Below are 14182 nucleotides of genomic sequence, written 5' to 3' on the forward strand. Positions count from 1 at the left end.
GTGTGATGTACAGTATATATTTAAAAAAAGTACTTACATGCATATATTTATATTCATATAAACATATTTAATATATAAAATACCTGCATTTCTAAATACATAATAAATATAGACAGAACACACTCATACATGCAGTATATTATTATTATAATTAACTTTTATTTTGCATGCGATTAATCTTTGCCAAGCACTTATAAAAAATATATTTTTTACACTATATAATCACATTATATTATACAATTATAATTTGTATAATTAAATATAATAATGCATTTTAGATAAGTACATTCCCTCAATAATTTAAGACCATGTTTCATTACTAATATAAATAAATAAATACATGCATGCATATACTTTTAGATTAGATATTTACATGATTGCATACTATATTTTTGCATAAATATATAATTATTTTATAATTAATTACAATAGAATTGTAGCTATATACATTTCCTCAATAATTTGGGGATGTGATTCATTATAATACAAATTAATTAATAAATTATAAAAATATATGTTTATATATATAGTGTGTGTGTGTTTATACGGTATATATATATATGTATATTCTCCATATTTTGTCATATGGGAAAGGAACATGTTTTTGCTCTTTCATAGCTCTGAGGATCTCAATTATGTTTTAATTTAAGCATCAACAGATGTTTCTTCTGAAAGTCCTCATTAGAAACACAAACAAACCCAAAGGAGTCACTCGTCATCATCAATTACAGCTCTACAATACAAAATACAACATTCTGAAATATTAATCCAAATTAAGTGGGTTTTTGTTGAAAATAAGACGACGAAAACAAAATACCTGCCATCGGGGTCAGAGAAATAACAGAATTCAAAGGGGGGGAAAGTTTATTTTCTGAACCTAATGGAAGATATTTTTCTTAACCAGACGCCACTCAATTTTAATTATTTATGGAAAAAATAAGACTCAATATCTTCAGTCATTTTGTTTGTCAGATAAATGTTTCTTGATTGGAGAATGTTCCAGAGTAAAGTAATGTTTGGAGCAGAAACAGGTGAGTCTCTCATCAGAGAAGTCTCTTTTCTTCTCATCAGATGTGGTGTGAACTCTCCTCAGAGACAGAATCTGTTGCTGGAGTTCACTTGCGGGACATGAACTGCACTTCCAGGAAATGTTGAGTGTCCTCCAGCAGTCAAGTTATTTAGAAACATATTCTAAACAGAGACGTGGCCAGATAAAACAAATATCTAGTGTTTTCTTTAAGCAGCGGTTCATCCAAAAACTCCCACATCGCTCCAAACCTGCTTCACTTCCTTCAGAGGAAGACAGAAGAAGAGGCATTCACACGTTTAAATGAGTTACACCTTGAGTGACTTGCATGACTGTTAACGTGAAGCTGTTTTTGTGTTTTGTGTCATATTATTTGATCTTTTGATTTGTATCCAATGAGATTCAAATAAGCAAGGAAATAATCTAAATCTAAATCTTAATTTTTAGAAAAACTATGTTGTTATTTATACAAATTTTTACTGCCACCCATAATTTAGCAAAAAAAAAAAAACAGACTTTTATTCAGTTTACTTTATTTACATAAATGTATTCAACCAGAAAAAAATAAATTAATATATAGATTTCAAATTCAGCCAGGTAAATATATATATATGTTTGTCATGTAGCCTGATTTTTTTTAAATATGTACAGTACATTAAGATAATGATTCATTTGTAATATATATATATATATATATATATATATATTATATATAATAATAGTCACTCTTGTTTAGTTTAATTTTATTTACAATTATCAAATGAGTGTAATATAAATATTTTAAATAGAAAATAATTGTTTAGTATTTAGACAGAATTTTTCTTAAAAGAAAAATAAGTTAAGATAATAATTAATTTATATATATATATACACATTTAACCAGATATTTTTTTAAGATTACAAAATCATTAATGTTAATAATAAAAATTAAAACTCGATTTCTATATTAAACAAAAATACATTTATGCTTTTTTTGTTGTTGTTGTTGTTATTTGCCATTTGCCGTTTAGATTTTTTACAAATATGTTAAGATATTGATTAATTTATAAAAACAGTCAATTTTTTTTACAGATACATTAAGATAATGAATAAATGATGAAGATAATGCTGATATGAAGCTCTGAAGTCCATCCTGAGACATCTTCAGACAGAGGAGCTGCATGATGAAGATGAAGATGATGATGATGGAGATGATTTGAAGCAGAGTGAGTGAGAGTGGTGTGTTTGAGTCGCAGCGGTTGCCCTTTCATCCCCAGCAGGAGCGTGCGTCCCGCTCCAGAAAGCCTCTCAGGTCTGATGAAAGGCTCTCGCTGGGCAGGGCTTTGATGGTCAGGATCTCCTCGGCCGTCTGACCCAAGCGTCTCCATGGAAACAGCTCTTCCGCCCGACTCGCCCCACAGACGTGGTCCTGATGCAGCTCATCCTCCATCGATCAGGAGACGACCCACAACAAAGCCACGCCATGATTTCATACCCTGCCATGCCCAGCTGATGCAGAGAATAGAGTTTATATCTCCACAGAAGAAAGCGCTGTCTAGACTCTGCACGGTACGAGTTGTGTCGAGCTCTTCATTAGCCTGTTTGTTTGATGAATGAAGATGAAAAGTAGGTGCAATGAATGCATTAAGAATCCTTCCACCTGAAGCATCATTCTGTTGCATGGATGCATGTTAAAAAAAATTAAATGAACGAGTGATACAGTGATTCTGAAATTGACTCCAGTTCGATTCCTTCATCTATTTTCAGACACTTGGGATGGTTTTCTGTGTTTGTGAGTCTCAGCCAGGTGTGTGTTTTGAGATTTACATACACAGAATCTGGAGCGGTGTAAACCAGCATCCGTCTTCCTTCATCGGAGCCCAGTTCTTTGTTCTTCAGCATTGGATCTGTCCTGAGGACGAGATTAGACCACAAACGCCTCCCCGGAGGGACGCCTCACGTGCTCCGGCATGAGAAAAGTGCTCTTTTAGCTTTCTCAGGATTTTCCTGGAGGTTTTCTGGTGAAGCAGAGGCAGAGCAGAGATCGCTTTCGTCCAAAAGCGGCTTTGTCAAATATCAGGATAAGTGCATTAAATTAACGCTCTTCCTGTTTATCCCGTTTTAATGAGTCCGGCTCAGCGTTTACATAACGCCCCGTCTGCTAACATCTGCTCCGTTTCTGGAAGCAGCTCAGATGTGATGTGTTTAAAATCCAACTTATGTCAAAATAGCTGAAAATGTTTCATATGAATCACAGCCATGAAAAATGCTATGCTAACACTAGTCTGATTAGAAAAACTGTGATCCGCCCTCGAGTGCAGGATGATGTCATCAATATTTTTGGTGCATTTCTCCAAGAGAAAAAGTACATTTGTAAAACTTGTAAAGGTTTTTGTAAAGATTTTGTACAATTTATTAGAATTGAAGTACTAAATTTACCTAAAACTGAAATAAAAATTTATTAAAGATATATAGAAATAAATAAATAAATAAATAAAACAACTTTTAAATTAAACTTTTAAAACGTTAGAATTTTCATTTTAGTTAAATGATACACTAAAAAACATACTTTTAAATTTTAGTTAAAAGATAAACAAAAAAAACTTTAAACTAAAAAAGTTACAAAAACACAATTTCGAATTTTAGTTAAAAGATTAAAAGTTAAAAAAAAATTAAAACAAAAAAAAAATAAAAATGAAAGAAACAAACTTCTTTTATTTAAAAGATAATGTAAAAAGAAAACAATTTTTTTATTTTAGTTAAAAGAAACAAAAAATGCGACAAATTACTAAAACTTTTTTTATATTAAAATGAAATATAAAATGTTGATCTCTTTTTTTATTATATAAAAAATATACTAGTACATCAATGATGCTAAAATAACACTGAAGGGAAATACATTTCAGAGGTTTTTGATGAAAAATAAATTTAATTTTTATTTCTTTAGAATTGCATGCACTAACGAGCATCTCACAATAATTACTCGGAGGAAAATAAGTCAATAAATGAAGATAAATTAAGTAGGTAAACAGGGTCAATCTGTGTGTCATGTTGAATTTAGGGATGATTTCTCATTTACAAATGATGTAAAGCTGTTCAAAGACATTCAGATCTCAGCATCTGCATGTGTTCATTAATCCAGATGTGATGTCTATGATGTAGATGGATGTCACTGCTGGGTTTGGATCGACATGAGATGATTTTGAGGCAAATTATTCCTGAAATACAACTTCGTGTGGTCTTGCATGAGTGGTTTTTGGTTACTGGCGTCCAGTTCAGGAGTTCAGCTTGACCCGTATGGCCCTTTTATTCTAGCTCAGATCTCTGAGTGGTATTTGCATGCATTATTTAATGAAGGCAGAACATCCTTCTGGAGCATCTGACGCTGGATGTCAGCGCTGTCACTCGTGTCCAGCCAGGAACGAATCCCAGCGCTAGTCAAGGGCACCTTTAATTCATCCGGGACGCTTTGTGACCCCTTCTCTCTCTCTCTCTGACAGCCGTGCGGCTCAGAGGTTCTGAACATTGTGAAACATCCACAGGGATCGCAGGAATGGAGCTCACACATGCACGAGATCACTGGAGATTCACTTCTCTGGAACCATTCTGCACAAAACTGAACTATTGTGGCAGATGTTCATGACAATATACCTCTTACTGTATGTAACCACTGATTCATTTGTGTCTGTTTTTAGAATTTTAGGAGAAGCAACTGAGTAAAGGTTGATACTTTGTTTCGCCTTCTTTCATTTAGAAACACTTTTCATCATCCAATCAATTCCATGGATGAAATTAGGCCCCGCCCACATTTGTATCATTAAGTATCCTGCTCACGTCACATTATGGATTAAATCATTTTATTTTGTTCTTAAATTTTGTGTGTATGTTAATTAAATTTTAATCATTATAAAGCATGTTGATAATATTTTTTTTTTTCAATTTTCTTTACATTTAAATTACCTTTTTTTTTTACTTTTGAAATGCACCAAATGAAAAAAAAAAAAAGTTTTTTTTTTTACAACAGAAAATTGCATTTATTTATTTAACTTTTTTAGTCATTCATTTATTTATTTTTTTTTAAATAAACTGCTGCAAAGCAGATGGGTATTTATTTATTTATATTTTTAATCCTTAATTTATTTAATTTTAGTCTTAATTTCTTCAAGTTAAACCAAACTTTTATTTTGGCAATTTGTAGTGAATAACGTTTCCCAGCTATAATGCCCATATTCCATAATAATGTTTCCTCCAGTGAAAAGTCATCTTGGGTGAATCAGGAGAGAAATCTGCACAGATCACCGTTTACAAGCCGTTTACAAATGCTCTAAACAAATATGTGGGTGTGTTTTGATGTGAGAGACATCAAAACATTACTATGAATTATGGACTTGCTGGATAAATGCTGGATGTGTTTCATCTTTTGTCTTCTCCAGATGTTCACTGATGGACTGGAGTGCTGTGGATTATTGTGATGTTTTTATCAGACTCTCATTCTGACGGCACCCATTCACTGCAGAGCATCCATGGATGAGCAAGTGAAGGAATGCTATACATTCCTCCGAATCTGATGAAGAAACAAACTCATCTACTTCTTGGATGGCCCGAGGGTGAGTATTATCTTCATCAAATTTTAATTTTGTGGCTATTAAAACAGCTTTAATCAGTTTAATGTTGTTTGCCGTGAATATCCAGTAACTCAAACACCCCGCTCAGATTCATCTATGGAACCGTTTGTGGTCCAAATCTGGCCTCAGACTCGCTACACCTGCATGAATGCCCTGCTGTCCCAATTATAAGGGAAAGGTTCAGCCTGCAGCTCTCTAGTTTTATCCTGCTGGTCTCCATGGCCTTCCCACTGTCACTTAGAGCATATCTCACCACCACTCCAACAAGAAACACACCATTTAATGCCTGTAATGATGCCACTACGAACTGTGTGTGTGTGTGTGTGTGAGAGAGAGAGAGAGAGTTTGCATTGTGTAGGTGTGTACACAAATATCTAATATGATTTACAGCAACAATAGAGAGTCAGTAAGAGTATTTATAAACGCATGCATTAGAAAGGAGAAAGGAATGACAATGAGACAAAGAGGGAGTGTGTCCGCAGAGAAATAATGAGGAAAAGCCAGCTGATTAATTCACATCATCTGTCTTGCATTCACATCTGGCCCACGGGCACAATGATCTCAGTCTAATGAGCTCAGGTGAGCGCAGATGCATGAGCCACATGAAGAAATCTGTGATCTGAAGATCTAGTCATCTAGACAAGAATGTGAACTCAGATCTGAACTGAATGTGAACTGCTCTGTGACTCAAACTGAAAACATGTTTGACGCATGTCTGAGGAGAACTTAATTTTATCAAAGAGCAATTGATTAGATGGTGAAAAAACAAGGAAATCTAAAATAATGGATCTGGTGTGAAAATGTGATTTCAAATCTAAACTGAATTTGAATCGCTGTGTGACTTAAAGTGAAAACGCTTTGGATAAAAGCACCTGCTAAATGACTAAATGTGATGCATATCTGAGGGAGACTTGATATAAGAAATTAATTGGATAGTAAAACTGTTAAGAAATCTAAAATCAGAAGATCTAGAGTCGAGAATGTGAATTCAGATCCGAATTGAAAGTGGATTGTTATGTGGATTAAATTGAAAACATGTTCACAATGCATTTTGCTTCTATAAATGTGATGCATATCTGAAGGAAACCTGATTTTATCCATGTGGAAATGATTAGATGAAGGATTTAAAGCCAAGAATGTAAATTCAAATCTGAATTAAATGTGAATTGCTGAGTAACTTAAAGTGAAAACATTTTCGCAATGCATTTGATGCATATCTGAGGGAAACCATTTAAGTCATGAGGGACTTTATTAGATGGTAAAATAATAAGAAATCTAAAATTGGAAGATCTAAAATCAAGGATTTGAATTTAAATCTGAATTTGATTGACTTGAATGTGAATTGCATCTTAAAGTGAAAAAAAAGTTTGCAATGCATTTTAGTTTTGTAATGTGAAATATATTACAAGAGGGGGTAACTTGATTTTATCTGTGAAGAATTTATTGGATGGTGAAAAATTATATAAAAAATATATAATATATTATTTTAATGCCAAATTATGAAGATTGCTTTATAAGGAAGTGCACTAATGACTGAACCACTCATATGAAACATGAGTTCTGAATTTAATTTAGATTTGATCATGACTTAAATGAAAGACTTTATAGTGAAAGAGCAATTTCAGTGGCAGCAAATGGAATTGCATTCTGATCGACTTTATGCACTTTCCTGTCATGTCACACTAGTGGTGCAGAAATTAATTAACTAAAAATTATTTTTGAGATTTTCTACAGAAAATAAAAGTTTCAATATATTTAAAAAAATCATCAAGGCTTTAAACCAGCTGCAAGGTCATAATGCGTGAATAAAAACTGGTATTGCATAGCTGAAAAAGTATGAATAAATCTTGATTTTATCTAAAAAAAAATTATATGAAATATTAACCTTTTGACTTATTTAAGATATTAAGGTGAACGTGTGATCTCAGTGCAACTAGTGGCAGTAAATGGAATTGCGTTCTGACCAATCATTGCACTTTTGATTAGTTCCACTAGCGATGCATAAATTACACTCTTCACTAAATGAGCTGAGGTCTTCTGCAGAAAAAAGTTTTAATATATTTAAATAAAGTGTCAAGGCTTTAAGCTAGCTGCAAGGTCATTATGAGGGAATGAAAGCTCTTAACCATGTAAAGCAGCTGAATGTTGCACAACAGCACAGCCACGGTGCATAGCTTTCCTTCAACTTTTATTTCCCTGAACAGCAACTGCAGTGCCAGCACATATCACACAGAAGAACTCTGAACCGCGACGCTTTCAGCATCTCAACCTTGCGACTTGTTGCATCATAACATGCTTCCCAAATAGGTCATTATTTGTCAACAGCAGAATTCGCTGGAGATAAACTGTGCACACCGCTTTAACACAGAGCGCCGAATCGTCTGAGGACTAATCTCATTATGCGTCCCATTATTCTCCAGCGTCTGTTTCCATAAAGAGCCACGGCCCTTTGTTTCCAGAGAGCCTCTCAATTGACAGGGGCCCCGTGAGGGTCCATTCATCCCACAGAGACGAGATGTGAAACAAACAGCCACCGTTAGACACAGTTCAGCACTTGTGCAGCTGTTCAGAGCCATTGTGTCGTTTGCATGTGTTAAATATATCTAATATTATCCTGAAAATCATTTTCCCTATTAGGTGTTCCCAGTCAAAAATGGGTGGCTTATACAAAAATAGCTTGTAAATCTCCCATTATGCCATATTATTACCAAATATTAGATTGAATTTTCTTATAAATTAGTTTTCTTTTAATTAGCACAGGTTTTGTATTTCATTTTTGAACTGATTGGTTCATCCGAGCTCATGCACCAAAATGATCCACAAATAATACATTTTCACTCAAAAACTGCAATGCATTAGTTCAGACCATCCAATCGTTTCCAAAAAATAAATACTAAACCTGTGCTAACTGAAACAATCAATGATGTTAATGGGGAAAAACTCATTTTAGAAGTAATGAATTTCAACATTACTCCATAACAAAAATTATATAATTGCTTTACTGAGTTAATTTTTATGAAATGCATCGCATCACTTTTGCATTACTTTTTGTCACCTGAGCTGGGTTTGCGTATTTTCTTTTATAACAAAACCTCCAAAACGTATCATTTTGGCAACTATAAAGGCTCTTTCACACCCAAAGTGAAATTAACCAGCATTTTCAGGAAATGACCTGAACACAGGTTTGAAATGAACAATTATTATAGTTTTACCTTGGAAGAGGAAAGCTCTCGTGTCATCGTGGAAACCTTGCACCTGTGTCACGCCGGAAAACCCTTCTGCGGGACTGAACTCTTGGAAAACGCTGATCCGAACCGCCGGATCCACTCCGAACGCAGCGGCTTCAACACAATCACAACAAACACATTATTAACACAAAGAAGAAATCACATCAGAAAATGCATTACAGCATTCAGGGTTCACACACACACACACACACACACACACCTTCAGACCAATGCATTTCCAACACTTTTCCATGCGTTTGTAATTACTGCATATGGATGTTTAAAAAACATCATTTTTCATGACTTCCATTAACTCTTCCAGGCCTGGAATTCTTAAATTGCATTTTTCTGTGAGCATAAGAACCCTGAAGCCTATATTTTACGAGTTTAATGTGTTTAAGTCAAGTCATTTATTTATACAGAGCTTTATACAACACATAAAATAAAATTTAAAAACCTGCAATTCTAAAAAGACTTCACTTTTAGCTGTACAACAGCATTAGATGACTATCCTATGGCTATTATAATTTCTAATAATTGATTTCATAATATTAAAATGTATATATTTGTATTATTTTAATTATCATAATTAAATATCGTGATGATAGCACTCTGTATCAGTGATAACTGACTTGGACAGCTGCATGGAGATGAAGAAATAACTGCTAATAGCCTCCTGCGCTCACAATCATCGTATCAGACTCTAATAACTGGTGCCTACCTGCTGCCGCGCAAAATAATCCAACAAACAACTGCAATAATCCCATGGTGGATAATACAGTTAGTCCATGGTGCGATATAGCTTCTCCACGAAAAGGCGCACAAATACAATCACATAAAAGAAGGATTGCTGGTCCTCATTCACACATTCCCTCCGGAGGAGAGGAGAGGAGCATCAGCCGAGCTACACAGGTGCTTCTGCTGGGTGTTTGCGCAGAGCATCAGACTGACTGCAGACCGCCAGCCCCCTGCAGCTCGGAGAGAGAGAGAGAGGGGGGGGGGGGGCGGGGGAGAGTGAGGGAGAGAGAGAGTGAGGGAGAGAGAGAGAGAGAGAGAGAGAGAGGGAGAGAGAGAGAGAGAGCGAGAGAGAGAGAGAGAGAGAGAGAGAGAGGGGTGGAGAGAGAGAGAGAGAGAGAGAGAGAGAGAGAGAGAGAGAGAGAGGGTGGAGAGAGAGCGCGCGCCCCCTGGTGGCGCTCCGTTCAGACGCAACGCGCAAGTTTCCCATTGAAAGGTTGTGTGATATGTGTCAACTCGCGTAACATTATGATTATTAAAAATCAAATGAAACATTGATTCCTGTATTTTAATATATAGTCTGGGAGACTGGAACAAAAGGCTTAGGCTACTTTGAGATATAGATTCATTATCATGTAGTTGTTTGTTTGTTTGTTTATTTGTCTGTTTGTTTGCTTACAAATGACTGAAAGTAATTTTCTGAAGATGAAATTCTAATATTTTAATCTATTAAAGGTTTCCACAAAAAAAGCATACTTTACTTTTTTATTTTTATTTTTAATGAAAGTAAATTGAACTTGAAAACTCTGTTGAAGCTTTTCAGATATTTTCCAACAAAAAAAAGATTGATATAGTTATATATAATATTTAGTTATATATATATATATAATACAATTCTTATATATATATATATATATATATATATATATATATATATATATATATATATATATATATATATATATATATAATATTTTTTTAATTAACTGCCTGTTTCATCGGTGGTCAAGGAGTTTAAAGCTGCCAAGGCAAGGGCAGTCAGTCACTCCTTGGGAGAGTACTTATTTAGATCCATTAATTTCATTTATTGATCTATTTCTGAATCGATTAATTTATTTTCTGTTCAAACGCAACTTAGAAAATGTTTTTCCCTCACAGATATAAAATATATTCGACATACTTAAAGATATAGTTCACCCAAAAATAATCCTCTCCTCACCCTCATGTCTCTCCAAACCTGTATAAGCTTCTTCCTTATGTTGAACAATATTTAAAGAGGTCGTTGTTGTTCCCCACTGAAAGAAATATCTTGTTTTGTGTTCAATATAAGGAAGAACCTCAGACAAGTTTGGAGAGACGTGAGGGTGAGGAGATGATGACACATGATAGATCAGGTTTTGAGTTCACTCTTAAAAAGAAAGGTTTTAAAAGGCAAGATGCCACAGAAGAACCGTTTTTGGTTCTTCAAATAACCTTTCAGTGAAAAGAAGAACATTGTGTGCAGTGTAAAGATACCATCGGTGTTAAAGGTTCTTCACAGAACCACTGATACCAATAAAGAACCTTTATTTTTAAGAGTGGTGCATAAAGGTGTGACCCAGAAATGTCTGTGGAGCACAAAACCTGTTTAATCTTCCTCACAGAGTCCTGAGACTATGCCGAGTCCCTAGTGTGCTGTTATGCTCGTGTATAATTGAACAGGGCTGTTTTCTCTTTGATAAAATGCATCTGTTTTCAGAATGGCACGGTTTCAGAGACTTTGAGATTCTCTGTAGAAGGTCCAGCTGTGAATGTGATGCTGGTTTGGTCATCAGGAGCTGGTGTGAATTGATTTTTCTCTCATGTGGTCAGTTTTGAATTGAACAGGTGAGAGACTCTTACAGCCATTAAAATCAGAGCGGGTCTCAAAGCGCACGCTGTGACAGACGCACGAGGAGCTTCAGCTCGCCGAGACTACAGTACATGTGTTTGACCTTTCTCTTATACAGCCCAAACACACTGCAATCAATCTCCGAGGACATTTGACAACTCTAAAGTAGTTTATAGTGGTGTAGTGAGAGTTTTTTTTTATATATATATATTGTCGAAGCATTAATAACAAAATAACAAGAATAAGAAAACAGAAAAACTGCGTCATAAAGCATAAGGTGCCAATAATGAAGGAAGAATAAGTATAAAATAAAACTGACTGAAAGAATTCTAATTTATTTATTTTACATTAATGATATTCATTTGAATTTATATTAATATTTTATTCAATCATTTAGATTTTTTTCATATATATTGCATTATTTGTATTTATAATTATAAATCATTTATAAACCAGTAAAGTTACTATTTAAATTTATTTTTGTAAATAATGATATATTAGTCATATATCTATGCATTATTTTTTTGTAATTTAATAATTAATAGTATTTAAAAAAATGTTGTTTTTATTACAACAGCTAATTTAATATGAATAATTTAACAATTCATGTTATAAACATACATCATGTTTTATTTGCATTCATAAATAATTAAGTTGATATATTTATACAATTTATTCGACATCATTTAGTTGAGTTTTTCATTGTTTAATTTGCTTGAATACATCACTGAGTAATTTCAGAGTTTTTCCACCAGGCTCTCTGTGTGAAATCAGGTCGCTCTTACACATCTGTGACGCTGTTCTCGTCCTGAGATGAGTTCGACTGCTCTCTTCTTCTTAACAAGACCAGAACTCTCCTGGAAACTGACCTAGTAAATCAAGCAGTCAAGCTGCGTTTTGGCTCTGGACAGAGGAGCACAGCTCGGCCCTGGCGAGACGTCCGGTGGCACTGAACGACCAGCTCACGCTCACAGCTAATCCCAGCAGATCCCGTAATAAAGGAGTGAAGGATCAACAGCAGCCAAACTCCCAGAGCATCACACACACTCTCTGACACACACATGCATCTCAGCGAGCATCTAATATCAGCTCCGATGTGAGACAGCTGCGGGTCACAGACGGCCACCGCATATCTGAACAGAGCTCATAACTCTTCTGCCAGAATTTATTACCCTCTCTTAATATTTTTGGAGAGAGCGAGGATGTTTCTGATGCGACTGACTGCAATCCGGAGCGAGACACGATGACAGAAAGCCTGTCAGCAATAACATATGATGACCCGTCTCACGCTGTCCAGCATCAACACAGATAAGAGAATCGTTTAATAAACACCACGAATCAGCTTCATCTAAATACAAGAGAAGTCAATGTGTGTGTGTGTGTGTGTGTGTGTGTGTGTGTGTGTGTGTGTCCATCAGTTATTGATGCTGTGGCTGATGGGACTGAAACACAATAATGCTGTCGTCCTCGCAGCACGTCATTTTCTAAAGTGCCACCAGGAAAATAAAATCATTCAGACACAATCTGAAGCCTTTTCCAGACAACAGCAGCCACTTGAGACCCTCGAGAAATAACAACAGAGCGAGAGAATTAGAAACTCCAAACGTGCCCCAGTTCTCCCCTGGTTTGTGTTACTGAGAGTGAAACACAACAGTAAGCAGCGAGTGTGTGTTCAGAGCTGTGTGGTGATCTCAGCTCGCCTCGACTGACGCTGCGTCTGCGGGAACGAGTTTCTCAACTACACCGGATGGTTTTCACACATTCAGAGCTGCAGAGATCTCCGTCTTGGTTTGATTTGTGTTCGGGTATCTGAAACACACACGACCAAAAACCACAAAAACTTGTTTTGTTGCATAACCCTTAAAAATTCACCATGCTTTCAAGTTTACTACTCTAAATGAATCAATTTATATGGCTTTTCCTCAAATTGTAAAAAAAGTACTAGTGTACTGTGGTACAATTCTGCTATCAGATGGTACATTTATTCATACATTTCCCAATGATTAAAAAATAGATGGTATTATGATATAGTACACATCCAGAAACATGGTGAAAACATGGTGATAGTAAGGTATTTCTATGAGTGAAGCATGGTCAGCTGATTGTAGTAAAGCCACAGCAGTGATACTGTCACTTCCTGTAAAACATTGACCCCTAGTGACACAAAACTAACTCCACACTCCTCACATTCAAAACGTTGAAATTCTGAAATTCTGACATAAAAAGTATCATATTTTCCATGATTATAACTTATTATGTCTTGTTTTATATTATTATTTTTTTCACTCACTGTTCTTATTATAACTTTTTTCATTACTTTGTCAGACCTAATTTAGACTTAGAATTTCAATAACTATTACTTAGACAAAGTTACGGCAAAGGGTAAAAAGATATTACTATATATATATATATATATATAAATATACATATATATTACTTAGTTTCTCCTAATGAAGACTTTTTATTTAATAATTATGACTTGTCTCATAATTTAGATTTTTATTTCAGAATTATTACTATCTAATATTCTTGAATATTTGACTTAGGGTTGACTTAGTGTCTCATAATTCAGACTTTCATTTCATTATTATGACCCAATATCTCATATTTTTACGTTTTGTCATTATTTAAACTTTTTATTTTTTAATCAACTTAGTATATCACAATTTAGACTTTTTATTTAATTAAGCCTTTATATATATTTTTTTGACTTTTATGT

General features: G+C 34.6%; 1 protein-coding gene across 1 annotated transcript in view; it reads right to left on the reverse strand.

Moving 5' to 3' along the window:
- The window catches only part of LOC128014510 (protein kinase C-binding protein NELL2-like), an 11501-nt gene extending 1684 nt beyond the window's left edge, over positions 1–9817 (reverse strand). Inside the window, exons 1-2 of the mRNA XM_052598128.1 lie at positions 9580–9817; positions 8844–8972 (exon numbers count right to left, since the gene is read on the reverse strand). Coding sequence (XP_052454088.1) covers positions 8844–8972; positions 9580–9625 — 175 coding nt within the window. The 5' untranslated portion in view covers positions 9626–9817. The remainder of the gene's footprint in view (positions 1–8843; positions 8973–9579) is intronic.
- Positions 9818–14182: the final 4365 nt, after the last annotated feature.

This window comes from Carassius gibelio, chromosome B25 (assembly GCF_023724105.1).
Source record: "Carassius gibelio isolate Cgi1373 ecotype wild population from Czech Republic chromosome B25, carGib1.2-hapl.c, whole genome shotgun sequence".
Taxonomy (NCBI): Eukaryota; Metazoa; Chordata; class Actinopteri; order Cypriniformes; family Cyprinidae; genus Carassius; species Carassius gibelio.